This window comes from Synchiropus splendidus, chromosome 7 (assembly GCF_027744825.2).
Source record: "Synchiropus splendidus isolate RoL2022-P1 chromosome 7, RoL_Sspl_1.0, whole genome shotgun sequence".
Lineage (NCBI taxonomy): Eukaryota > Metazoa > Chordata > Actinopteri > Syngnathiformes > Callionymidae > Synchiropus > Synchiropus splendidus.
In genome coordinates this window covers 21,472,362-21,500,049 of record NC_071340.1, presented here as the reverse complement: position 1 = coordinate 21,500,049, position 27,688 = coordinate 21,472,362, and the positions used below count along the sequence as shown (strand labels likewise).

Genomic DNA, 27,688 nt, shown 5'->3' with positions numbered 1-27,688 from the left:
TATAGTATATAGACAGTATATAGATAAAAAAAATATATATTATTTCATTCTATATAACATCAGGTGTCTTTTATTTTCATACAGTGGGGAAATTCAACTAAAAGGTAACTTTATTAAAATGAATATTTGGGATATATTTTGGGCTCTGGACCGCACTTTTATTATAAGTTTTACTATTTTATTCTGATTTTTTTTTTTCTCGGGGGTTCCAGCAAGCTGCATCAAAACAGAACATGATATAGTGACCAACAAAGCTGGGCACCACCAGGGATGAATGAATGAGATCCCACCAAATAAAAGCAGGAACCCAGATTCACCTGGGCCCCTCACTGTGCATGGAAAACCTCTTTCCAGAGTCAAGGACACCCTGTGGACTGCAGAAGCTTCCTATACGCTCAGGGCTGAAGCTCCACTTGGCTGCCAAGTGTGTGTTTCCCTGGAAAAGTTCAATTTCCTTCAAAGTCAAGAATATGTCGGTGTACACTTTGTCCAATGATGGGGACATCAGAGAGCGCTCAAGGGGGCTTCACCGTCACTAGCGGGTTTTTTTGGGCCGACTGGGATTTCACCTTAGTATTAGCCCACGCGCAACATTTATTTCTAATTAGCATAGTCAGTTATGATCATTAATATAGCTGTCCATGGATTAAGTCACTCACAATGCAGGAATGTGTGCAGGGAAATTTAAGAGGCGCAATAACTTTTACAGATGTCAAGCAACAACACGGGCAGTTAAAGGGCTCAGGTTGCCTTGTGCTGAGTTTGCAACATGTCAACTCTTGGTTTGGTGGAGTAGCGCGGCAATAAGCCGCCATGGCTGAGGGTTTTCCATCGTGGCGAGACATTAGCAGCATCCAGGGAGTGTTTATGGAGACGATGAAACCTTTTTCTCCCCCCCCCCCACCAAAGACGAAGTTGATCAGCAAAACAGACTTCAACTTTTAAGATGAAATTACCATCAAACTTGACAAAGCCGTGATGGATTTGGTGCAAAGTGCGCCTCGCTGGCTCATCCATCTTCAGTTAAAGCAGCGGAGAGGAAGAGCTGCAGTGTCACTGACGGATGTCTTCCTCGGACCTATCAAAAGACTCTTTGTGCGCCTCCAAAGAGCTCTTCAACGTCTGGTTCATGAGCTACTGTTGGCAGCCGCCGTGACTTTACGTAATGTGGGACGAGATACCGTCTTTCACATCTGTCTCTCGATGTGGATGATGGCTTTTAAAAAGAGACATGTCAGATGTTGCTCACTGGATAACACCAATCTTATCTTGTCCGAGGAACTCCCACTGGTTCAGCTTCGCCCACCATACGCGGAGCTTCACCTCGCTGTTCGGCCTTTGCTTCATTTCCAGCTGTTCTCTTGGACTCTCCGCCGACACATGATGAAGTAAAGGTGGTTTCGGCTGTCAGTTGACGTGGCTGCTGGACGCATTAGTTTAACAAGCTTGTCACATTTCATTTATCCCTCCAAAACGGCGTGAAATCTATATCTGCTCACGGAGCAACGTTTTGTTCCGTGAGGTCCCCCGATGTTTGACATCTTCAGACACATTTCCATTGTTGTAATTCAGATTTCCAAGGCGGGTTCCTCTTAAAATGAAAGTATGTGTTACACTGTAGTGTGTCATTACTATATTATGCTGGTCAATTACATTTCCAATTTTGTTATGTGTCAAAAGCCCCGTGTTTTCCAGATATTGGTTATAAAACAACATCACTTCTTCACATGGTTTGATTTAGTGGTCACTCCTTTTCTTTCTTGTTTGTGGAGCAGTGGACTGGAGCAGTTGGTGACATGTTTGGCTGTTGACAAAGTGAAACAGTGAAGTGCAGAAAGGAGGCGCAGTGTGAGAAGGGAGCAGTTCTAGTAGGCTTGTTTACAAAGCAGGCCTTGGTACCAAGCGGTTCATGCAGGTTCAAAAATAAACAAAAGAAATGAAGCAATGCACTGCAGTTTCCATTTTCCAGTTTTCTTCTGGATGCAGCAATGATCAACTAGAGCAGTAAAATAGATGCTGGCATCACTGGTTCTTTAACTGTCTCTGGCCAACGTTTATGACTCTGTTTACAATTTCTCAATCACCATCTAGGGACCATGCTGGTCTGTTTGTCTCTCCTCCTGCTCTTACTATGACTGCACAGCCTAATAATTCATCCTCAGTGTTGTGTTTCGCATCCTTGCAGCTACAATCCCAAGATATCTGCTCCAGTATCTCCCCAGATCACATGACTGACGCCCTCCTCAGATGTCCTATCACCGTGAAATAGTAACAAAATTAAGGTTGGTTTTTCCTTCTCCAGTCGCTCCTCCTCCTCCTTCTTCTCACAACTGTGGCCAGAACACTGGTGCAAATGATGCACCTGCCTTTTGCTGCTTTTCAAACTACAATACACTGAGGCTGTAAAGTAAATCTTTATTTCAAAAAACACACAGTATCTATCGATTTGTGCATTGAAGGTGAGGGTTGAAAGTGTAAGACTGGAATACAGATTATTTTATTATTAATATTAATATTGAGATTTTATTTTTTTAATTATTATTCTATTTATCTACTCTTTTATCTATTTTACACTTCACAATGTAAATAATGCAAATAAATGCAATGCATCACTGAAGATTAAGGGCTATGAAAGAGGCGGTTTCAAGACGCAGTGGAAAAACTTCATCATCCAGACACAATATCATGTTAGTCTACCAGAGTCCAGAGAGGCCAGTGGGACTGTTTACTTGATAGGAATCATTGTTTTAAAGGACAGGAACTCAAAGTGATGTCCTGGAGTTCAGGGCTTTGTGGTCCACTAGACCTCAGGATTGTTGCTGTTGCTTTTTCCAGATGGTCTGTTCTTCTCAGGTTTAAGCTTTTCTACAAGCCTGTGGTGGGAGAGAAGAAGGGGCTTGGCACTTTTGGGTTGAAAGTGGTGATGTTGTAGTACTCAAGGTCATGATCTCAGTGCCAAAGTCACAAGCTAGTCATTCCCCTTTAAGACTTGGTTATGATTTCTAATGCTTTCTGTGGAAACCATGAGCTATACACTTCTCATGAAATAAAAAAAAAAAATATATATATATAAAAAAAAAAATAAAATAAAAAAAAAAAAATATATATATATATATATATATATATATATATATATATATATATATATATATATATATATATATATATATATATATATATATATATATATATATTCTCATAAGAATATATATTTTATGAGACGTTATTTTAGGAACTAACTTTATACACCTACATGACCATGACTTCTGCCCTCTTCATGTACCTTAATTTATGCCAGACAGTGGAGGAGATGGAGAGCTCCAGCTGTTGATCATCATCACAAACAGACCAACAAACAGTTCCTATGTTGCCTGAAGCACTTCTGAATGCAGAGCCTTGTGCTTTGAGGGGAAGTGGCCCTGTTGCTACACAATAATAGTGTTGGTACCTGAAAACGTTTGTGTATCTGCAGATCAGTTTAAGAGGACTCCTAGTTCTACAGCCGCCAGATGTGAAATGGCAAATAAATGACACTCTGCCGTAGCCAAACGTGTGTCAGCTGATGGTCTGCGAGACTTTACAAGCATTTTTGATCATTTCATTCCACTCTTCTGGAAACAAATATCTTAAAAACACAATATAAATACCAGTTGCGAGTGCCATGCAATTAAGCGCACAGTGCAATTTGCCGCTGCATTCTTCAGGTATAGACAACGTCGTAAACATCCACAGGGCTCCACTCACATTCCCATCAGTTTGCATGGCTTTGTCGGGGGATTTAAGGGCATTGAGGGTGGTTCCTAATGCAGCGCACACAATCAAGTGTCGCATTAAGAGAGTTTCCACTGTGACCTTAAGGATAATTATTCTAATCCCCAAACCAGCAGGAAGGTTTGCCAGTCAGTTCTGACAGACTGAAATAAGCACTGCACTGCTGTGTTATTACTGCACGGCACAGACTCGCTGCTGCTGTTGTGTATGGACGACACTTTTCAAGACGACCCGCAGAAGAGGAAAACTTTGTGGTGAAATTCAAATCTCGCGTTCAGCCTGGTGAGGTTCATGAAATTCCTGCGTGATTAAGATGTAGCTCTGTTACACAGGATGTGATTCAGCCATGAAGAACAAAACCCAAGACTTCATCATTTTCTGTCTTCTGTGAGGGAGAATGATGGATGATAGACTCCTTCACTCATGAAGGAAGCTACACACACGTGACCTTTGGATGTATTCTTTATATGTGTGTACGAATCACATAATAATAAACGAATACCAATGCAATAACAAACGCAATGTAGGATGTTGCCTTGTAATTGTTCAGGAAAATTCAAATATAATGCATCACGTATTTACCATCTGCTGATTTAACAAAAAGTGTTGTCATTATTTCACACTATATTTGTAAGAACTTTCATAAAGAAAATATAATGATAACCTCTACAAGGTCAGTGGTAAAGCCCCATTTTACTGAAAAATATATATGAGTTGACGTACAGATACAAGAAGTCACTACAGGAAGTGAATAATACCACTATATCCTTCCAGGTTCACAAAGCCAGTCAAGCCAGTCCTGTAGATGGCAACAAATGACGACGACAGCATGACGCATAAGCGTAACAAGGATTAGCGTAACAAGGATTAGCGTAACAAGCATTAGCGCAGTGCTAGCACAGTAGCATAACAAATGGAACGTGGTTAGAGGCTGTGTGGACTGATATCGAGGTTGCGATTATATTATCAGTTATACTTAAGTTGGTTGTACTTGCGACCAAATCCGAAAAACTGGACGTCATTTGTAATTGAATTGCGTAACGCCATTGCATGTATCTACCCAACAATGACAGTGACATTAGATGACTGGCTGATGTCTACTTATTAATGCGATTCTGTTATGTTCTGATAATATTTGTACTGCTCGGAAAACAAGGGAGCTCTCCCCAAAATACGGTGCTGTACTCTGTTTTTTGTGCTAAGTTTCATGACTCACACATTGTTTTCCGCAAGCTGCATTTAAAACTGAGTTAACATCACATGCAATTTGCCCTAAAATGTGAAGTAAATGTCCCTCACAAGAGCTATGACTATTGGGACAGGACGCTATTGAGAACTTATTCACCTAAATATGTAGCTTCACTTGTCCTTCCTTGTAAAATGACCGGGTAAAAGAAAAAGGATGGTCATTCATCTCCCCCCTTCATCTCTGTGCTGCAAACATGGGACAGCATGTGTTTGTGTTGGTGCCAACTCCCATATTAATGTTAGGAAAGTGGATTTTTGCGTCATTTACCGACAACAAAGACAGTGTATGCAACAGCGTAGCATGTTGAGGCATAAACGTGTCAATGGATTCCCTTCCCGTTTAGCATTCCAGATGGGGGTGTGGCTTTCACGTCGCATGGGGAAAGGGGCGCAAGGAGCGTGATGGATGGGGAGACATACTGACATTTTCTTCACTGAATCATACTGGACGTCAGTTGCTATTTACAACCCCTTACATGGCTTGAGGGGCTTTATACAGCAAGTGACGCGTTGATACACATAGAATGAATGGAGCGCCATCCCATGGCTTACCTAACGCCAACGTTCACCTTTTTTTTTACGTGTCGGCACAACACGTGTTTCATTTGAAAACCGGTTGTGTCAGCATGCAAAGCTAAAGGCTGCCTTCAGCGTCCGAATAGGTCGCAAAAGTTAGCTTAACATTGGAGTGCGGATGTGTTTGTGTAGTTCCACATTGACTCAAAGAATTAACAAGCTGTACATATTTTATTGCAAATGAAAATGACATAGTTTTAATACATTATATTACAAATATCTTATGTACACACGCAAAGTAGGACCAAACCGCTGAATTTTTACAGTAAATACAACACTTGATATATACAAGCAAAGACCTGTCCAGATACAACTAGCAAGAGCATAGCTTCAAAAAGCTGAATAGTACCGAAGTTTTTATTTTATTTTTTTTCTTCAGAAATTTCCCAGATTTGTTCAACTCAAGATGTTCAAGTCATACACACAAGGCCACGTTCTTCTTAATAGGTGTTACGTTTTGAATAATCTGGCAGATTTCATATGATATTTTTTCGAACGTATTCACCGGATGCATCTCCTGTGTCTTTAGTTCGTAATGTTGGCTTCACCAACACACATCAGAGGTTCGTGGAGATTTTGTCTGTGTTGAACACAACCAGCGAGCTGTTGGTATCAACTTTAAAATTCAAACCTCTGTTGAGTTACAAGTCCTTATATGTTTCCGTATTATTTTTAGTGGAAGGTATTTGGATTTGGACGGATCATCATCATCACTTTCTTCAGCGAGTAGGCGCCTCCTCGGAACTCGGCCCAGTAGACTCCATCCTGGTAACGGCTCCTGTAATGTCCTCCTCTGTACCATACGCCGTTCAAGTTCGAATGAGCGCAAGAGTTGTACCACCAGCCTCCCTTCTGGTAGTGGGCGCAGTTTCCTGAAATAGTTTTGTTTAAAAAAAAAGAAGCAGTTAGCTGGTGAATTCAATGAAGGTCCAACAAAGCTCACCTGTGTAGGAGTCGTGATCGCGGTCCAAGGTTGTAAACTGTTTCCCATTGTGCCAAGTGAGGGAGTCTCCGGCGTTGCCGTGGTACCGGCCCACCCTCAACTTGTAGAAATCCGCCTCGGGCTCCACTCGGAAACTCGCATACTCGGCAAACACCTTCCTCCCCGACCAGTCCTCCAGGGTGACCAGCAGTTTGTAGTTGCCCTGATTGGTCAACCAGTAGATGTTTTCCAGTCCCAGCCAGTACTCTCCATCAATGTTGCCAAAACCTTGCTGTAATGTGCCGAGGAAAGGAAACATTATCAGAATTATTTCCTCTCTCCCCCCCCCAAAAAAAAAATCATTTCTAAGACGCTTACAAGCTTGAAAACGTCTGTTGAACGATTCAGTGTCTTGCTCCAAGGTAATTACAAGGTTCTGGTCCAAGTTATTGTTTATCGTCGAAGAACATTGTAATAAATTGCCCTTTGAGTCAAGCAATGGAGGAGCATCAGTCGTCTAGTTTTCCGCTCTCATTTTGCTGGTGGAGCAGCACGGCCCAGTCTACTGTATATAGCAGTACATCACAGCACCGGTGCTGTCAGAGGTGGTCAGCTCTGGCTTCTGTCTCGCCGTCACAGTCGGTTTTGCCGAATTGACTCCCCATAATGTGGTTTATATAATCAGGAGACGAGTATGCAAAGACGTTCTTTTGTGGTTTATATTATTTACCGCAAGATCACCTCATGTTTATACCAGCAGCTTCGTCATTTAAGGTAGGAAATGCTGTTTACGCCTAAAAGTCTTCCTGTTCTTTCCTGTGAGCAGAAGCTAAGTCAGAGTCCAAAATTATTGGATTCAGTTTTTGGGAACTTTGCAGACTCAAATCAGTTTTGGAGAAAACGTAATAAAGGAAAATAATATATATTTTTGCATCTTAAATTTGACTTAAACTTGTAATTACATTTCTATTTGAGTGGCATTTCCAGTGTTATTCCGACAAACTATTATCTGACAAAACAAATATTTTCCGTAACAATCCATTTGAATTGTTGGATTGTTTATAAACTGTAAAGGCCTTTTGATAAACTCATGGCTTTTGTAGGTGAGACTGTGTTATTATTAGAGCCCTAAAATTTCATTATCACCCAAACTTTCTGTCAGTAAGCAACATATTCTAACAGTCTTTTTAAATCTGAAATGAAGAAATTCAGTTCAGTAGGATTCTCACTTCAAGAGCAAAATATTACACTTAAATTGAAACCACATAAATTGTAAAAAAATAAAAATAAATAGGCTTTCGTATTTCCACAGTTACAGCCTACAAATATAACTTAATCGACCCGTGTTTCTTTTCATGACAGAGTTTCATGTCGCACCTTGTATGTCTCCCAATTCCTGAAAAAGTTGACCGATCCGTCCAGCCTCCTCTGGATCACGGTCCAGCCGCCGGGATCGTGTCGCTGGTCGCACCAGACTTGCATGAGGCGGTTGGTGTTCTCTGGCTTCACCAGGTACATCCCGCTGGAGGAGTGACCTTCCTCCAGAGCCTGCAGACAATCCTTGAACGGCCCTGAAAGAAACAAAAAAAACAAACTCTGACCTCACTTTTTAGCCTGGAGATCTGTTTTAACACTCAGCGTCCAGTTACGCAAACAAACTAGCAAAGCAAAATTGGACGACAGATAGAGTTAATGTCTATCGAGGGACTTCCATTCCTCAACAGGATCCGCTCTGATTTTAATAGTAGGATTGATTTTGGCTGCGTCTCTCTCTGAAGGAAATGGCTGGTGGCCACGCAGCCAAGAGAAACACTGGCATGAGGGCAGACGGAATCCTGGATCCCGACGACTGAATGATGAAACAGTAGCAGTGGCTTTCCACTCGTGTGCACTTTCCTTCAGCTCAACGTTGTTATATCATTTCCACTTGGTTTCTGACATGTCAACCCGAATTAGCGGAAAAATAAGCGACTACTCAGTTATGTTCTTATCTGAGTCTAGTCTGTATAACACGATGAATGAGTGAATGATGATGAATGGATGAATTAAACATATTTTAAATCTCATGTAAAGTGACTACCACTGGAGCTCTGACATCACAGACTCCCCCGCGCTTCTCACATTACGTCATAGTTCAGAATGTGCTGACTTGGCGTCCCAAATGCTTCAGCAATAAGTTACTTTAATGGCAAAACAATAAAACACCCTTCTGCCCTCTTATTTGTGGTTGTAAATAAAATTTAGTTTATGTTTGGTTCACGCTCCTATGGGACCCAAAACAGGAAAAAATATACATGAATGAGTAAATAAATGTTATTTATCAATACATGTAAAGATATTTACATTTTTTATAACACAGCACAATGTTATAAATTCAGTTATGACCTTATCAAAAAACGGAGGGGAAGTGCCTCTCAGCTGTTGAAGATAGGTGAAGAAGGCTTCTCAATGACAAGTGGGACGCTGTATTCGAGAGAGGAATTTTCCTCGTGAAAGTGTCCATCCCATGTCCAAGAGTAAGCCAAGTTTTCGCACGTCATCTATCTGCTCTCCATTAAAAAAAGGTTAAGGGCTCTTCAACGCGCTTTTGCGGTGCAACCCATCATTTGAGAAACGCAGTGTAATTGGTTCCAGTGCACCATTTGAGCAAACAATCGCTTATATTTCCAAGACCTCCTGTCAAGTTCAGATTCCTTGATCACGACTGCACTTTATCCACTGTTTTATGTGGTAATCAATCGCCTGTGTGTGAACGACATCTCACACTGTCCTTGCACGACCCACACATGATCAGCAGTGTGAAATAGAGGGATGTTACTAAGCACGTTGTAAATATGGAAAAACACTTGTGCCACAACTGGCTCCTCTCTTTCTATCGGCCGTGAAAGTGTTTTACGGCCCTCTGGGCTGCCAACTGGCTTCAATACAAAGAGAAAAAGGTGAGACGAAATGAGACTAGTTTTATGCCCCTGGTTTCTGGGTATCGTTGTTCTTAGCTTTACGAAACCTTCTGGATGATGTCTAGCACCGTGCCATCCGTTTCATCCGAGGAATGTCTCTGGTCGAGCCGATACAAGCCAGAGATCTGCCCTACCCTGCTCCCCCTGATAAACCCTGCTGCCTGGATGGAACATTCGAGAGATGGAGTGGAAACAATGACATCACTGACTTGCAGTATCTCTCACTCTTTTAACGTCGAGCTCCCTCCCCATCTTCCAGCTCCTGTACTGCAAGGATCTCCGTTCATGTCGGTGGTTTATGTAACATGTGAGGTGTTGGTTCCTCCATGTTGAGCAGGAAATGATTTGCCCCCACATAGACTTCATACAAAGACCAGCGTTCACGTGCGGTCTTGTTGGGAACGGCACTAAACGTCAATGGAAAAAGCTTGGAACGCTTTTTCTGCGTCATTTGGAAAACGAAGTCTTGAAATGAATGGGAACCGTAATGGCCTTCCACAGAGATAATGCCCCAGAAGCTTTGTTATCATGTGTATCACGTCTGCTCTCCATTACACTCTGTTTGAGGCGCACGCTTCTTTGTTCTGGGGCGCAACAATGGCAAGGAGACTGATAGGAATCTTCAAAAGCTGTTGACAATCTGTTTCTTACAGTCAGTTTTTTCCAGTTTTTTTTGTGATGGTGACTGAGCTAGTTAACTAGCGGTGACTGGAATCAGTGACTGGAAGCTCCTTAAATAAGATACGGAGAAAGTGGGTCGTCATCTTGGGTTGTGAAAAATAATCCTGATTTTTTTATATATTGTTAAGGTGGACACTTTGCTTAGCAGTGCAGAGGAGAATTGTTTGGTGTTTTATTTGTCTGTTAGGTGTTAAGTGTGTTACATAAAGTGCCTGAAATAGTTTTGGTTACGGTGGCTAAGATGTGCAAAACATATTTACAAACTCTTGGAACAAATGTACAAATATCGAAACACACATTTTAAACAAATTTACAAACATTTTTTTCCTGAGTTTGTAAGTGTATTTCCATGTTTATAAATGTTGTTTTTAAATTTGTTTTTAGAGTTATGTGTTTTTAAGAGGTAGTAAAACTGACAGAATGTCTTTCTGCATTTAGTCAACTTCCCCCTAAAAAAGTGGAACATTACAGCAAACACGTCTGTAATCTGGGTCTTGGTAATTTGCTGTACAATTCTTTCATACACTGTAAACACCTTTACAAACTCTTAAAATAACATTTACGTTTGTAACTTTGTTCCAAGAGTTTGTAAATTTGCATCAAAAGTTTGTTAATGTGTTCTCCGCTTCTCAGCCACCATACTTGGTGGCAATAAATAAAAGTTTGTGGGCAAAATATTTTGGAAAATTCTGCAGCATCTGTGAAGCTTGTGGAAAGGTACTGAAGGCAGAAGTGCCTTCACTTTGACGGTGTCAGTGCCTTCCTTCAGTTGAACACTTTGCTTGTGTGTTTAAAAATAATGCACCAAAAATAAAAATGTACTTATGTTAAAGATAGACTGGGAAACTTGGACTCACCAGAGGGCTTGTCGGTGGTGGAGGGGCTATGGGTGCCAGTGGGCATCGTTGGAAGAACAGGTGGAGATTTCTGGTCACTTTGGATTTCGTTGCTGATGGGTTTGTTGGGGCGAGGGATGGGGGCCAGTGGGGGCGGTTTGTTAAGAGGCGGAGCAGCGGGTGGAGGCTGTGGCCGAGGTTGAGGAACACGGCGAGGAGGAGGCCGGCTTTGACACTGCTCCTCCAGCTGAGCGATGAGAGAAGACTGGTTGGTCGCCAAGTTGGCCAAGTGCTGGTACTTGTGCTCCAGGTCCTTGTACCGACTGGTGAGCTGTTGCATCTCCGAGGTCTGGTTCAGGATCTTATTCTCCATCTGAGCCAACTCTAGGGCGTTGTCTCTCTTCCGGATGATCTCGTGGAGCAGTTGCATGTACAGCTGAGTCACTCTGGAGTTCATGTTTCGGCTCTCCTTCCTCAGAAGCTTGACCTCATTGACGATGCCCCCGTCCACCTCCACCAGCTGCTGAAGCGTTTCGATCTGTCTCTTTTGTTTCTGAAGCTCTAAGTTCAGCAGTTCGAGCTCCTGCTTGTTCACCCGGCTCCCCAGCATGGCCTCGGGCTCCTTGGAGTTCACACAGATCGCCCCGGTCACTTTCTGTTGAGGGACAATGAAGGTGTAGGAGCACTTGTCCTGCGATGTGTCGACTGGAGCCCGCTTGCTCCGTCCCGCGTAGAGGAATTCTCTCTCGAGCCCATCCTCACTGCTTGCAAATTCCTGAGTGCTCGGTTGGTGCTGGCTATGTTCTGGGCTGCCTTGAGTCTGGTGGCTACAAGAGACCAGTCCATAAGCTACAAGGAGGGCGAGCAGGATGGTTGAAGGGCGCTCCATTTGGGTCACTCCGGCTTATAGCCCTATAGGGAGGAAGATACAGAGCATAGTTGTCATGATAATTCCAGTCATATGAGTATAATGAGTGTTGCCTGGGGTCCCACCCTTTGATCCATGATACATACTTACTTCTTCATTTATGGGAGGAGCTTAAATTTTACGTCCAACCGTGGTGTTGTTTAAAACAGAGTTTGATATTAGCAACCCTTTCAATGACTGAAGGATAAGCTCCAAAATACATCAATGATCCTCCCTTAACACTGACTCACAACATAGGAGATCGACTGGTCTTCTTCTTGAAACAAAAACATTCATTCGCTTTCACACCATTTAATTCAAATACACTTTTATTGCATCGATTGTTTTTTCCCCGATTGCGTTGTTCCATCCCTAGCTGTCTGTTTTCAACTTCAAAAGCCGTCGACTGATTCAGACGGAATTTTCACTCAATATTTTAAATGGGACAAGAAACAAATAATTCAATTTTGGGAGGATTTTTTTAAAGGCTACTTAGTCATCACTAGTCATTTATATTTCAACTGTGTGTTTTTATAGCTTTTATAAAATGACTTGGCGAGGCAAGTCTGACCTTGAGTTAGACACTCGCTTATGTCTCCTAAAATAAATTGTGTTTTTTTCTCCCAAATTGTGCTTCCTTTGCTGCATCTTTCTCCAAGAGAACTGACTAGAGGCATTGACGTCGAGATGCTCACTTTGTTGGCTCAGACCTGGAGTTTTATCCTGTTAAATCGCAGACTTGGAGCAGAAAGAGTTGATAAGCTAAATATACCGCCATACTGTCCAGACCCAAGAGGACTGCTACCAATCATGACTGCATTTCTCTTTCAATAAAAGATAAAAAGAAGTCATCAGTCCAAATGAAAGGTGACGCTTTGGTTTTCTTTTCTGTGCTGGCAGAGGTTCATTTGCTTTTTAGCCACGGCTCATCCTTCGTGTTTCTCATTGAAGGCTTGGAGTCGGGACAGTTTTTGCTTATGGAAAACTTGAGACAAAACCAGATGATGCTGCTCATTGTTCATGGAGCTGTTTTAAATATTGATCATGTTACATCAGTCCTTGTCCTCAGCTGCTCGCCAAAACAAAGTATATCCCCGATTCATCATCAGCTTAAGATGCCTTTAATTTAAAGTGAATTCGCCCTCGATTAAGTCGGTGATGTTTGGGAGTCTGTTGTTTATGAGAGGAAGTATTCAGCCTTCACTAAATCTAAAGTATATTAAAGTAAGTGCAGTTAAAAAAGAGGGAATTTTATTAGGATTGGGAGCGATGCCACTGAAGGGAGCGCGGGGAGAATGTGACTTCTGTGTGTGGAAAGCGAGGCCTTGAACTCCCGGGGCACCTTAATTGAAAGCTGCTGCGTGTATTGGACAGCGTGAGGGTTGTGTGCGGCTCATTCTCTGCGTCAGAGCGAAACCATCCGGTTTGCAAACATTGTAGAGAGGCTTTGACAGGCGCTGTTTTACGAGCCTCTCCTCCCTCATTTCAGATTCTTCTTTTAAAGGCAACCCAAGCCATGATGTGCTGGAAATGAGATGAGGAACTGAACTTGTGTTTGTTAAACTTGCAAACATGGAGACAGGAAAGTTCAGTGCACCAAGAGTACATGACATTTCACACATCCATTGCTGCAGTCTTGCGCGACTCCTTTAAGATGAGAGAACAGCTATAAAACATTATGGTGGAAGAAAAACTTTTTTTTTCCCCATTGTTTATTCCAACTCAACCGTTTATTCACCATTACTGTTTTTGTGGCAAAAAAACCCAACATTTTTTACATCGCGGTATATCGGTACTGACCATACGAAAAAAAAAATTTCTATAAAAATTGAATCCAAATGTGTTTATTATAATATCCAGCACCTCTTAACCACTGTCTTTTCAACATCCTCTGCCCCTTTAGCGCCTCCCTCCTCTAGTCACAGCAGCGCTGCAGTAGCCGGCAGTTAGCCAGCGTGGCTACTAGCTTATCAGCGTTGCGCGTGACTGTAAATATGCAGTGGGTTTCTGGTTTACTGGTCTCACATCAGATGAAGACCCACAGTTAAAGACACGCTTTACTAACCAGAAAAGAGTCGACTCACCGGTGAGGAATTTCTTATCTGCCTCCAAAACTTGGAAGTGGCGAAGGTTGGCAACACTGCAGTTTGCAAAAAAAACGCTAACATTATTGAATACTGTTGTTATCGGAGGTTTGCTGCACCTTGTTTATGAATTAATTTTAAGTAAAACATTTCGAAAGTTTGGCGAAATATATAACACGTGACAAAGTAAAGATGAATGAGAAAGATGGTAACATTATTATTAGTGCTGGACAGGCAACAACATAAATATTATTGTGCATTTTTTATCACACAGCAAAAATCTAATAATGTGACCACCGTTGTCAAATATGGAAAAAAAATACATAAAATTTCATTTTGTCATTGTCATTGATGCTACATTAGAAGCATGTTCAACCATTAGGTTAATTTATTTTTATTTTCCTTATCTGGGGATTCTTTTTTTTTATCGTGATATCCGCGCATTTGGCGGTTCTGTAGGTGGATAAAACCAATTGGTTGAGTCAAATGTGAAAAAAAAAACCTGGGTTGGTGTGAGCCTTCAATGACCAACAAGTAGCTCACCATCGACAAGTATTCACAACGTCAGTCCACCTTTGCTCTGCGCGAGAATGACTCCTTTCTTGTCTACAGGATCTTTACTGCAATCCCACGGACTGAAGCTGTTTTTTTGCTGACGAATGCAAAACCCTAATGGGTCACAAAGCGTGTTCCCATGTTAGCACAGCTCCGCCTGTCCTCAACAATGTGCTGATGACTAAATTTGGCTCTGGCTCCTGCGGTTCCCCCCACCAGAACACTGGCGGTGTCTCTCAGTGTGTGATTTTGGCCCCCACTGAGGAGGAGTCCCACATTGAACCTTGTTAGTCTGGAATCTCCTGGTTTGAACCGCGATGCTCTTCAAAGCAGGAAAAAAAAAAAACATGATGTTTGCGCATGTTTTTGAATACGTGTTTTCAAATAACAATGCTGGCGAGGGTCTTGGGACCGGTGAGAGTCCCATCTGCCCCAGAAGAGACAGCCTGTTATTACCCAGTCTGCCAGAGGGGACGACACAAAAACCTCCTTCCAGGCTGTTAACAGACCCACAGCTCATTATTGTCCAAACATCGGCCTTGTTTTACAAGCTGCTGTTGACTGTCCAACATAAAACCTGTGCTAAAATGTCACGTCTCGACTGTGGGGAACGGATGCACTGCGCCGCCTCGAGCGCCTCATGTTGAGGCGTTCATGTCAACTGGCAAATATTTAAAACCACACACAGTTGGATTGTAATTCAAACAGTATGGAATGACATATATATATGTACTGACCACAAATATATCCAGTGATTCCTCCTCTAAACTGAGGAACGGAAAGGTCCTGGAGGTCACCCTGCCTCTGACCACAGCCGTGCCCCTGACTTTTGCTAATGCGCGGCGCTTATTAATTAGGCGGCGGGCCGCCCCTCTGTCTCTCCCACCCCAGCCCCTCTCATTTCACCGTGAGCATGGCATTCCTCACATTCTCTGTCACCTCATTAGAGCGAGCCGCCGTACACACATCAGGAGCCGATGGCGGTGGCAGAGATCTTGGAGGTGCAGGACCACTTCATCCCCAGCACTGACCCACTTCGTGCCCGCTGTCCTACTTTCTGTGTGAACGCTTCATAAGCACATCATCATCTGCAACAGGAGGTTCCCCAAAAAAAAAAAAAAAAAAAAAGTTGGTCGGTAGCTGAAATACTTTTGAATGAATGAACTCCTGCGTGGCAGCGGACGTCTTGGATCCCAGTCAAGTTCAGTTTGTAATCCCCGCTATTGCAATGACCTCATTCCTCCCTCCAGAGCTGCGGGTCTTGTTGGACGTCCAGAACACGATTAAACGCCACTAACCTTCTCGTAAATTTTACGCCGCACCGACTGAGCTGATTTCATCCTGCTGTTCATTTTTACACCTCCATCGTGATGGATTCTAGTAGGAGCTGAACTAAAGAGGAGGAATTCAACCGCCTACTTCACTGTCAATCTGAGTTCACCTTCAGTGTTTTCTCAATTTGAGGATGTTGACAACACCGAGTTATACATAAACACATGTTTAACTGCGTGAAGACATGCTGCTTTTAACCATTCCAACACTGCCCTCCAGCATCCCCCTGCGCTGAATGATCCCCCCCTCCGTCTGTCATCCCTCTGCTAAATCATCAGTGAGTCGGCTGCTGACAAACACTGAGTCACTACACAGATGCTGCAACCAACTGACTCACTGAGAAAGTTTTGTCCATCAAAACCTCTTTTATAAAACGGAGAAATTCTTACAAGTATCGTGTATAAACAAGACTTGGTCCTGGTGGTGGAATGTCACATGGCCCAGGTGTCCTCCCTTGTTTTCCGTCAGCCGCTCTTAGTCCATTCCATCGGTGAAGAGGTGTGAAGAAGCCAGTTGTTAGACGTCTCTCATGAGTTCAGCTGTTCTGGTTAGAAGTCCATTGAAGTTTCTTGCTTCAGTTAGGCGGTTGATACAGTAGGATTCAAGGTCAGGTGGTGTACTCCCAGTGGCCTGTTAGGAGAGACTGTCACTTCTTTTTTGGTGCGCTGAATCCATCACTTCTGCCTCACAGCTCAGGGAGGCTGTCTCTCTCTGCTCCACCTCTCTCTCTCCCTCTCTCTCTCCCACTCCTCAAGTGCTCTTAAATGATGAAAACCCCTCTCGGGGTGTTTCAGTAGGCAGACAAATTGAGCGCGGAGCCTCCCCCTCGCCCCCCTCTCCCTTCAAATGAGCACATTCTTGTTGAAAGCAACAGCGTCCTGTCTCCGCTCCTCCTCCCCCTGGCACAAAAGCATGCACATCGCCAGCCGCTGCTCGGGTTTCTAACCCCCTGCCCCCTGGTCGCTTGTTCACCATCACTATTTCGGGCCACGCCGGCGCGATGGACATGAACGGCGACGTGAGACCCATCAGATCCTCATTAGACTCCAATGAGGCAGACGTGTCGCAGAGGAAGCAGATCCAGGTGTTTGAGTCAAACCAGGTCCCGGTGATTGACCGCTGACCCCGCTTTACAGTCGGGGGCTGCGGCTTTTAAAAGCCTGCGACGCTTCAGTGACAGAGCTGGAAACCTTGCTGTGAAAGGTAGACTGGATATAAGGAAGTGGAGAGGACGCTGTCTGGCAGGGGGAACATTCACAGAAGTAGAGCATAAAAATAAAGGCATAAGCCAACAGGCCATAAGTCAAGTAACTATTAGCTCCATTATGAGATCAAACTTTAAAGGCATGAGTTAATATACGACGTTTATCCTGAGGCGTTACAGGATCTTCTGAACTGGATAGAAAGATTTCCCGCACACAGTGAGGGTGTGGTGGGTTTCTGGTCTCATATCAGATGAGATAGGAACAAAATCTCCGTCAATATTATTCTTTTTTGAAGATGTCTCCTTCTTTTTCCCACCCAGAGAGGTAACCATCCCCTCAGAGTGACTGCAGCCGTCTCTGTTATCTCTCTATTCTCTCTATTGAATTGAAAAAAAAGACAGCTATTTGCCTGAACAGGTGTGATGTGGAAGAACTGTATGTAAATTTGCAGCACTTATAAATCATGATTCCTTTATTACTATTATTATTTTTAGAAAATGAAAGCAGAATTTTGATGATGAAACTGATGTTTTTTTTTTTAAGAAGAATGTTGAATTCAAATAATAGAACACTGATTTTCAAGGCTCTGACACAACAATCATGGAAAGTGAGTTCACACTAAAATAACAGAACTTCGGGCAGATTCCTCTCTGTCTTGGGGATTTCATTTACGCACGGTTTTAAATATTATTTGGTCGTAGTAAAGTGGTCATCTTGAGATTCAACATAATCTTCTTTGTTTTACGAGACGTTCATTAAACTGCTGTTTGGAGCCACTTTAGTGGTTCATATTTATTCCAATAAACAGATTTTCCATTTTTGTGGATCATTTTTGTTTGACCCAAAAGGCAGAGCAGCTGAGAACCGCTTGCAGTAAAAACAAAACCGCTGTTGACCTGATATTTCAAAAATACCCAGAGAATAATCAAGAAAACTGCTGCAGAAGTTCTGAAAATGAATTCAATTCACAATTCACAGGCCATTGACTGGAAACCATCAGCTGTTGTATGTGTGGAAGTGACACAAAAATAAAGACTTTTTTCTTTTTTTTCTTCTATTTTTTAAGATTTATAACTGAAAACATTTAATCAGATGTATCACTTATGCAATTCTGCTGGTATTGTGATCACAGATGGAGTTTTTCCGTTGCAAGGTGAATCAATGAAGGACTCTGAAATGCAAGGCCTGGAAAACACATCACAGTGTGGAAGTCTCTGAGGTTGTTTGGACTGAGTAAATAAAGCGCAACAGACTCATGACGCTGAGTTCACGGTGGTCAAAATGGCACCGTAGAGTTCAGACAAATGTGATGTTTCATAGCCTATAGAGGTGATGGTTTACAGAACAAGAAGTATGTTGACTTTTATGAAATATCCTGCAGAAGGGAGACATTTTGGTGGTATGAAGTATTCATATTTGTGTCTTTCCGTTCAGCCATTGCTTAGCCCAGGTCAGGTTGCGGGGGCAGCAGCCAGAGCAAAGAGTCCCAGACTTCGAAGCATCCAGGGGGCATCTGAAAAACTACACCGACCTCCTCGGTCACATCAACAGATGCCAGCTGAGGGGTTCGCCTTCATAGGACGAAGAGGGAGGAGACATAGAACACTCTGGAAAGACTTTCTGCTTCATGTAAACGCCCATGTAATTCACCAGAAACGCTCACTGACGCCTCTGGTGGAAGGAAAGGCTGATCCTTTTAGCTCTTCCACAACCCGGTCAGATGGGTGGATGGTACCCACATGACAAACACACACCGAAATATGACTCAAAAAAGTGTTTTGACCCACTAAAACACTGAAAATTAAATACATTTTCATAGCAGTTGTTTATTAATGCTTGCATCATCTAACCCTCCAAAAATACTTTAAAATATAAAATGTAATAAAATGAAGAGGATTCAGTTCAAAATGAATTTCTGTGTTTCAGTCCAACCATGAGTCAATAAAAGTTCATGGCCATGAGCGTGGACGAGGCTGAAATATGAGTTGTGACATGGTCAAGGTCAACCTTAACAGTCACGCTCTCCCAGCTCCATATACAACCATCCACCATTTAATATGAATTTACATTTGTGGTTTCCAGCAACTGCGTGGTGGAGTCGGCGTTGTGTGACGGGAGAGGAAATATGTGTGAATAGAGTGTAATAGCTGAAGACATCTAGGAATTTATCCATTTTACGTTTGGTGAAACATTTGAGGGCAGACAGAGTTTTTCCACGGATGATTGGACAGAAAGTCCACGACTGGCTTCATGAGGTTCCTGGCACACGATTCAGGACAGAAGAGAGGTGGACAAAAATGATTTCATAACATCCAGGATGAAGCCAGAACGGAGAACAGGTCATTCTTCTTTGACAAGTTAATCCCCGAAAGAACATTTGGATCAAAGCAGCGTGAGCCCCCACGTGTGACTGGCTTCCTCGGCTCTTCTTTTCCTCGTCTTTCTTTCCCTTCTTCCCAAAAATGACAAACGCAGCTGACCGAGCAGCTGGCTGGTGATTGGCACTCTGAGTGAGTGGCTCTTGGTTCTGGTCCAAACCGCAGTGTTGGTACAGTGATTAGTTCTGTTTCCATCCCTAATCCTCAGCAGGTGGAGGAACAGAGGAGCATATAAATGTCAGGGGAAAGCGCTGCTGTCTTGGAACCGTCGTAAAGCTCCGGTAAGCAGCTGGGGGACACAACTGAAAGTGTCTTCGACTCACGCGAGAGCCTTCCCAGGCTGGAGGTGCTCAGGTACTGTGGGGTTTGTCCACGAATAAGAAGCAGAAGGACAGGGAAAGTCATGTGGTCATGTCCTTTGGGTAGTGACCAATTACAAAGACATCTCATGAAGTTGTCTTTTTGTACTTGGCATCGTTCAGAAGTAAAATGAAGAAAGGAATATTAGGGGAAAAGATAAAAAATGAAAACGCAATTATTATTAAATAATTATTTGAATATTTAAAAAGTACATATTTAAATATGATTTAATAAGTGTCAAATATATAAATCAATATTTGGGAAAACAAATACAAATGCAGAGACAAGGAATGTACTTAAGATAAAAATAAAGTTTCAGTTAAACAAATTTGAATTAAACACACCTGGGTGAAGAAAAAATTAAACAGGCTTAAGGATTAAACAAACCTGGATTACACAAAACAATATTAAACAAGCCTGCGTTACAGAGAAGATTAGACAAACCTGGATTAAACAAGGCTGGATTAAACAAACCATGGTTAAACAAGGCTGGATTAAACAAAAAAGAAAGCCATGGATTAAATAAACCGGGATCAAACAGGACAGGTTTAAACAAACATGGATTGAGGAAACTAGGATTAAACAAACCTGGATTCATAGTTGCTAGTTCGAAGACCGTTTCTTAGAACAAAGTTTGAATTTACATCACTAAATTGACAGAGTGTAAATCAAAAAATGTTAAAACTGTCTTAAATAAAATTGTTATTTTAATAAACTCATGATAAGTATGTGTGCAATAGTTGAATAAGCAATTTAAGAAATACAATAAAAAAAAAAAAAAGAAGTGAAGCAGGAAATGAAGTCAGAAAATAAATATCAACGGCTGGGTGAATTAACATGTGGAGAATTAAATAGTAACAGGATAAATAACTGTTGAAATAGAAATTTGGGCCCGCTCTCTTTCACTCCCGATGTCCGAGTTAGACACAGACACAGAGGGCGTCGCTGTTCCCTGGTCTGATCCAGACTCATACGTTGGCTTAGCCAGGAGTGAACACTAATAATCAATAACAAAACAAAGCATGTGTTTCACTGGCGAGCCGAGCGGTTTCCTCATTTGTGCGACCAAGACACTTTTCACACCTAATTCACACTTCACACTATTTAACAACACTCGTGTTCAGCCGCTGCCAGCAGCTTGTCGACACCACTGTTCCAGCGAGCAGAGAGTTATTATCACACGTCGAAGACTTCAGGCTCGATGAGCAGCGCGAGAACCCAGCGTCGACGTGAGACGTTGTTAGCGTACACTCGCTGATCTGAAATCCTACTTTCTATTTATTTGACTTCCAAGTATTTATGCTCCCATGAATCACCTGTGTCTTTGTTTTCCTGACAATACGTTTGTTGTTCCACCTTCAGCGTGCGCGACCTTTGTTTAGACAAGGTCGTGCTGGAGAGCAGCGTGGCTCCCCGTCTGTCAGCCGTGATGGATGCCTCTCCAGTGACCCGCGTCGGCCCCCTCACCTCTCGCCCGCTGTTGCAGGTTGCTGGCGGCGCGTGCTTGACGGACAGGCTTCTTCCGAATGTAAAATCACTTATGTCAATATCGCTCAGGTGAGTCTGATTGCAAAATGAATAGGAATAATATTTTCCTCCGTAAGGCAGCGTGGAAAGAGCTTGTCTAATGGTTCTCCGTCAGCAGACCGCGCCGGCCGGCGGCTCGACCCACAAGGCTTGTTCTGTTGGGAGGGAAACAGAGGGTTTTATGACCCGAGTGGAAAGAATGGGAGCGTGGCGCTCTCCCCAACTGATGCAGAAAACCACCAAATGAGAGCAGTAAATATGGAATGTGTGAGAATGCAGAGGGAGAGGATTCTGTTCAGACTTCATTAGTCTGATGTTGAGAGCAGCCTGTGTGGCCTCCTCTGAGACACACACTCAGAAGACGCAGGTAGTCCCCCCGCCCCCCAAATCCCCCAGACAACCTCCAGTACAGTGCAACTAACTAAGAGTGCAACCACTGTTTCCCTTCAAATAGACCAAGGTATTTCATACCTGTTTGTCAGAGGTGCCGAAAGTATGGCCTCCATATTGCTCTGTCTTTTCACAACAGCTTTACATCACTTGGAAGGAATCCAGAGGGAACACGTTCAGTGAGGCTTTTTAGCATCTGTGACCTGGACGCCAAGGGAACAGGGGAACAACAAACACAAACCCTCGGAAGCCAACTCTCCCTGAAATACGTCTGTTTAGCAGTGTCTTTAGATGACGACAAGATTATTACTTTGTGTCGATGTGATATGTTTGTTTTGGATATTGAGCATCTCCGCCTTGTGCCAGAAAACATCAGTTAAATGTGTTATATTTATGTAAATTGCAGCGTGACAGGCACAGTAATTCTCATCCCATTGTCTGTTTCATTTATTATTTATTTCCTTTTTTTTCTGTTCTCAGTTTTCCATTGTTTTCCAGAATCTGACGGGGTGAAAATGTTGTTATGTTCATGAGAGAGACGTCATGTTATGAGTTTAACATAAACAGATGACTGATCAAATGTTGACAATAATCAAAACAATGTGCTAGTCATAAAAAATGGACGACGCACTCTATCTTGCCTTCTTGAGTACTGGTCGCTCTGTTGTGCGCTGCAGGGATTCTGTATTTTGTGTGGTTCTATGGCTCATTCCTTGCTCTGCCCAGCTCTTTGTTTGTGCCTTCAGTTGTGTTGATACTTTTTTTGTTTTCTTATGTTTTAATCCCTTGAATAGCTCTTGGGCTCCTTTTCATACTCACTGGTTGCTCCGCATCTCGACGTTTATTGTCACTCCAGAGCTTCCGCTACATGTAAACGATTGCGGTGCGCAGTGAAAGTCGCCATGCCTCTTTTGAAAAGATGAACTTTCACATGGTCACGTGTGATAAAATGAAGCGGAAACATCAAAACAAGCGGAAAACAGAACACGCATCACGAAGATGGACATGATCATGGTGGTTTTTGCCGTGTTTCCAATGAAAATATCCCCATAGGAATAACTGTATGACAGGAACACGTCCTCACAGAGGTAAAGTTACGAATCCTGTCTGGACAGATGAAGAGCTGGACCAGGCGAAGACGACTACACACGGGACTGTTTTATTCATTTCTCAGGATTTGAAATGAGTATTTTTACGTCATAACTCCTCCTTTTGCTTCCCTGTTTCTCTGTCGAATCGCTTCTGGATTGGTTCAAATCCATGTTCTTCTGGCTTCTTCTTCTTCTTCTTTTACGAATACAATGTATCATATATGGACGTACAGCAGGAGAAGTCAGATCTCATCCGAGCACTGGATTGTAAAGTGTGAGAATAGGAGCTGTGAGACATGAACTGCGATTGAGTCGTACAGGATGAGCAGCTGAATAAAAGGTTTATGCTCAACTTTACCAGGTTCTGGATTTTACAGCATCAATGTGAGGTTGAATGCAACTCAACTTTGCTATAGAAACTCAATAAATATGATTTTTACAGGCAAAAATGCAGCAGCTAACCAAAAACAAAACTGAAAAGCTGTTAACTGTCAGTCCAAGTGCTTTTCGCTTTGATATTTGCTGCCTTCATTTTGTTATTATTATATAGTAACAGCCTGTAAACCTTTCAATTCTCACAGTGCAGTTCATTGGGTTTTCCAGAAAGGTGCAGCTCAGAAAAGCCCCTTCTAACACGTACGTGTTTCCAAGTATAAAAATAAGGAAGAATGGTGATACACGACACTGAGAATGTTTCATAGTAAACACATTTGCGGCTCAATCATCAGCTCCAGCTTCAGTAGTCCAGTTCAAGTTTCAGTGAACTCAGCTCACAGTCAAGTTTGTGACTCCCTGCGTGGATTTTGTCAGCAGCATATCTGACCTACTTTCCCTTCCCAATGGCTGCCTCTCTCGGCTCAACTGTAAAAATTATGATACGTCATAAATATGCGTAATTCTTCTGAGACCAACAAGAGCAATTACTCCCGCTTTGCTTTTTCTTTCTCGGCATGAGCTCATACATGACGAAATCTGTAAAATCACTTTCGTCCGGTTCATAAAAAAAAACAAAACAATGACTGTCTCACTTATGAAGACGTTTATATAAAGTTGATGTTAATGTCTATTTGAAAAACATTTTTTGATGACTCTTTTATTTCCAGTTCTGTTAAACATTAGTGTCAAATCCTCGTGGCTGTAGTTGAGAGAGTCTGCCTCCAATTGAGGTGCAAAATGATGCAAAGTCGAGTCACTGCGGGAGGCAGTAGCTGGTATTCTGGACTGTGCGGACAACAGGCTGCATTCTCTGCCCGAGTATTTTGGTTCAGGTCTGCTGGCTTTCATGACTGATATGCATGTGAGAGGACACCCCGAGGAGTGGAGCCCTCCTGTTCATGGAGTGATCTCAGCGGAAAAATCATGCAGCTGTATCTCACAAATATACTTGTCACTCTGACCTACATTTGCTTGGCCTTTTTATGAATATGGGACGCACAAATAACACAATAAAAGGCCTGTACTGCTGTTATGAGGGAGTGCTGTGTTGTGGCAACAGATCAGCAGTTCAATAGCCCCCGCTCTTTCTGTGTCCCATTCTGTTTAGTCTAATAAAAGACTGGTGAAGTGTGTGTGCGCCGAGTGCCTGTGGGCGGAGCTTCCACTGCAAGCAGATGTAAATGACCCCTCCTTTTGGAAATGTACCGTCATGAATTCATGAAGGTCGTCCAAGATGGACAGCAATCAAGGTTCGCAGGTTTAAGAGAACCGCTCTGAACCGAGACTTCGCGTGAGCCATAGGGAAAGATGAGTGACGGCATCACGACCGTCGTGGCCAAATGTCTTTTGGCTTCAGTCGGTCTTTTGTTGCTCCTCCGCAACTTAACAAACTCTGATCTTTGCTCTGGTGGGATGAGGCTCCAGATGTGGTTTAGGATTGGAAAATAAGAATGAAAGACGGTTGTTTGAGCTGAAGGCTTTTTCCACGATTTCTTTTGAACTAAATTCTTTGTAGTTATTTGTCATTTTTTCATCACGTCTTTCCGAAAGAGAATTAAAAGAAGTTAAATAATCAAATGCCCTGCAATACTTGAAAGTGATTCCTTCTTCTCAAGCTTTGGGTAGTTGACCATCGCAACAAGATCACAGATACGAGTCGCTCAGGGTTTGAGGAGTGTAAATGCAATAAGTTGAGAGACAGGTTGAGGGGGGGCAGCTCATTCCGTTCCCCCTGGAAGCCTCCTTGGTGAGGCGTTTCGAGCAACTGCAATGAGGCAGATCCAGAACCATTGAAGAGGTTGACTCCCAGTTGTCCATGGATTATATTGACAGCTTTCATGTTGCCCCTGCAATCCAAACCCAAAGGATGTGATTTTACCGAATGTACTCTTCATCTCCAGCACCTCAAGGGTGACCGAGCACACGGACATACCCTGCTGAAAATCAGTTATACACATCATCACAGGTCTAAAACGCATGTATTAAATCAAAAACATCAACAGAAAGTAAATGAGTTTGGCTGACCAGTTTGGGTTGGATTGGATTTGTTTTACCCAGGAAGATGGTGTAAACTAAGCCTCACAAGAGCATCTGTACAAGCCATCAACATGAATTAATAAAGTGGACTTTAAAGGGGTCTGGGAAAAGTTAGCGCAGGTCCACTTCAAACCTGCATTCCCTATCAGACTTGGTCACTGGGTTACTGCCATCTATATTGATGATTCCTTTATGAGCAGCACCATTTTCTTACCTCAGTTTCTGCTGTACAGACTGACCTGTAGTAGTGACCAAGCATCAGCATCAGTGCACCTTCTGCACCTTTTTTTCCTACAACTACTACTACTATTGTTATTATTACTACGTTTTTTCTCTCATCAATTCTGGTTATATGCACTGTGATATTTGACGGGATATTTATTTGTGATAGTGTGAGAATTGTTCCGTTGCCTACACCGCAGTTCTCAGAACCCCGTACCATGGACCCTCACACTCCTCCTCAGGCTCTTATCATTCCTACAATGTGGATGTAACTTGACTGTGACGGCCCCCATAGAAGCGCAAGGTCGTCTGAGCTGTGTCACAAAGTAGAAAAAAAATCTTTCTTTTCATGTGACCACGGCGGACTTCGGCAACGCAATAGTCCACCTAAAAATAGTCGCAATTTCACGCCTTGGGAGTGAGTATGCGTGGGTTTTTTTTTTTTTCATTCCGTTGAAATAACTCCCTGGTGGGTTTGTGGTTAATGCCACAGTGCTTTCAAGGGAGCGGAGCAAGTTCGAACCTCGACAGGGAACTTGGTTTCAGCCGTGAGCCGAGACTTTTCTTGAATGATGGAGGTACACGCTCTCTGTCACATTCTTGTTTGACCTTGTTTGACTGACAGTCAAGTGAGGACAGGATGTGACCATATAAGGTGTGAAATATGTGTGTGTCATGTGTCAAGGGTTTGGCATAAGACAGCTATCTTCCGAGAGTACGATCTGCCGACTCTGGACTTTTTAGGACCTTACATAAGTGAGCATCGTTTTTAAGGACAAGTGAGGTGTAATGCTCTTCCAGTAGGTTCCTGTTCATGAGATCAATTTCACTTCATCTCGACAAGGTGCCTGATTTTATTTCCGTTAGACGGTCCCCGCTGAGATCCTTGTCAGACGTCAGTGTTTAAATCATCAGCGATGGTTCCGTCTGTGAAAACGGTAGTCAATCAGCCGCCGGATGCTCTTAATGCCGGGACCAGGAGGGGCAAGTCTTCTTTAGAGGGAGAGTTACTTTCCTGGTTTGGGTTTTTGCTTGAATGGCTTTTCCATGTGTGAAGCCCCTGACAGAACACGGGAAGGTTTCCACCGAGGCCAACAAGGAGCCGTGTCATTTATTTCAACTCTCCTGGCGGCACAGCGGACGATTCACCTGAGGACCCCGAGCCACACGCTCCTCCGTCCTTAAAAAAAAACGCTGGGCCGCAGCCAATTTATTGAAGTGCAGGAATAACTCTTCCACCTGAGGGATTTGGGGCTCTTCCTGTGCTGCTCTCTCACCGTTTTAAGAAGCCTCGGTTTGAAAGAAGGTGGAAAAACCAAGGATGCGGACGGAGCGGGTCATTGTGGTGAAATGAAACTGCAGACGTAAGCATATCAGCGAGTCGGCGGATGGAAGAGGAACCCTCCTCGTGTTATTGTTTCCCATGTTCTTCCATCCACAGTAATATTTTCCAGATTAAAACACATGGGCCCGTATTCCAGGGACAAAAGCCCACAAAACCAAGGGAGCCGCAGACTTTTCCACTGTACGTGAAAAATCACGCTATAGAAGTGACGTCAAGAAGCAAGTTCGACCTCTTTATGAATGCACTTTTTGAGATGACGCAAACTTTTACAGCTTCACCGTGGCTTCGGAACATTCCTCGTATTCTGCGCGTCGCGCAGCGAGACAAAATCTGGCTACAAAATGTTTACTGCTTTAACTTAAACACGGCGTAAATGGAGCAGCGAGGCATTTCCTGGACCACATCAGAAAAGTCGACAAGCTTAATAGCCCCACACTTCTGCACAAACACATGTGCACACTTGGTTTCCTGTCACTGCAGGCTGCTGGAGGGTGAGCTCATAATCTGGCTGAGCGTCTGCAGGCTCTGTGCAGACTGCAAGGAGAGAAAATCTCCACCACACTCCCACTAAGAGCACCGGCAATTTGTGTTTGGAAATTTACCTTGGAAACCTTACATTAGATGCAAGTCCTTTGGTTCTTATGCCGCTTCAGATAATGGAGGGAGAGGATGAAAGAGGAGCGTGACATCATTTCAGTAATTGAACATTCCTTCCACTCTGTTGAACCGGAGGGGTTTTCATTAACTTTGTCAGAGCTCAGTGACACCGCAGGGTCGCACAATGCTCTCTACAACAACAAACATATCTGACAATTAAGTTGATATT

At 43.0% G+C, this 27,688-nt stretch overlaps 1 protein-coding gene across 1 annotated transcript; it reads right to left on the bottom strand.

Moving 5' to 3' along the window:
- Positions 1-5,828: 5,828 nt before the first annotated feature.
- On the bottom strand, positions 5,829-16,593 carry angptl2b (angiopoietin-like 2b). The gene is made up of 5 exons (XM_053870881.1): positions 16,262-16,593; positions 11,016-11,906; positions 7,895-8,088; positions 6,539-6,809; positions 5,829-6,467 (listed from the first exon to the last, which is right to left on the bottom strand). The coding sequence occupies exons 2-5, from the start codon at positions 11,881-11,883 to the stop codon at positions 6,268-6,270; spliced, it is 1,533 nt and encodes a 510-aa protein (XP_053726856.1). The 5' UTR covers positions 11,884-11,906; positions 16,262-16,593; the 3' UTR covers positions 5,829-6,267.
- Positions 16,594-27,688: the final 11,095 nt, after the last annotated feature.

Excerpts from the sequence above, each read along its gene's own strand:
- angptl2b (XM_053870881.1), bottom strand. The coding sequence starts at position 11,883 with ATGGAGCGCCCTTCAACCATCCTGCTCGCCCTCCTTGTAGCTTATGGA. Across the intron at positions 8,089-11,015 it reads CACCACCGACAAGCCCTCTG|GGCCGTTCAAGGATTGTCTG; the intron begins GTGAGTCCAAGT and ends TGTTTCTTTCAG. Across the intron at positions 6,468-6,538 it reads CGATCACGACTCCTACACAG|GAAACTGCGCCCACTACCAG; the intron begins GTGAGCTTTGTT and ends AAACTATTTCAG.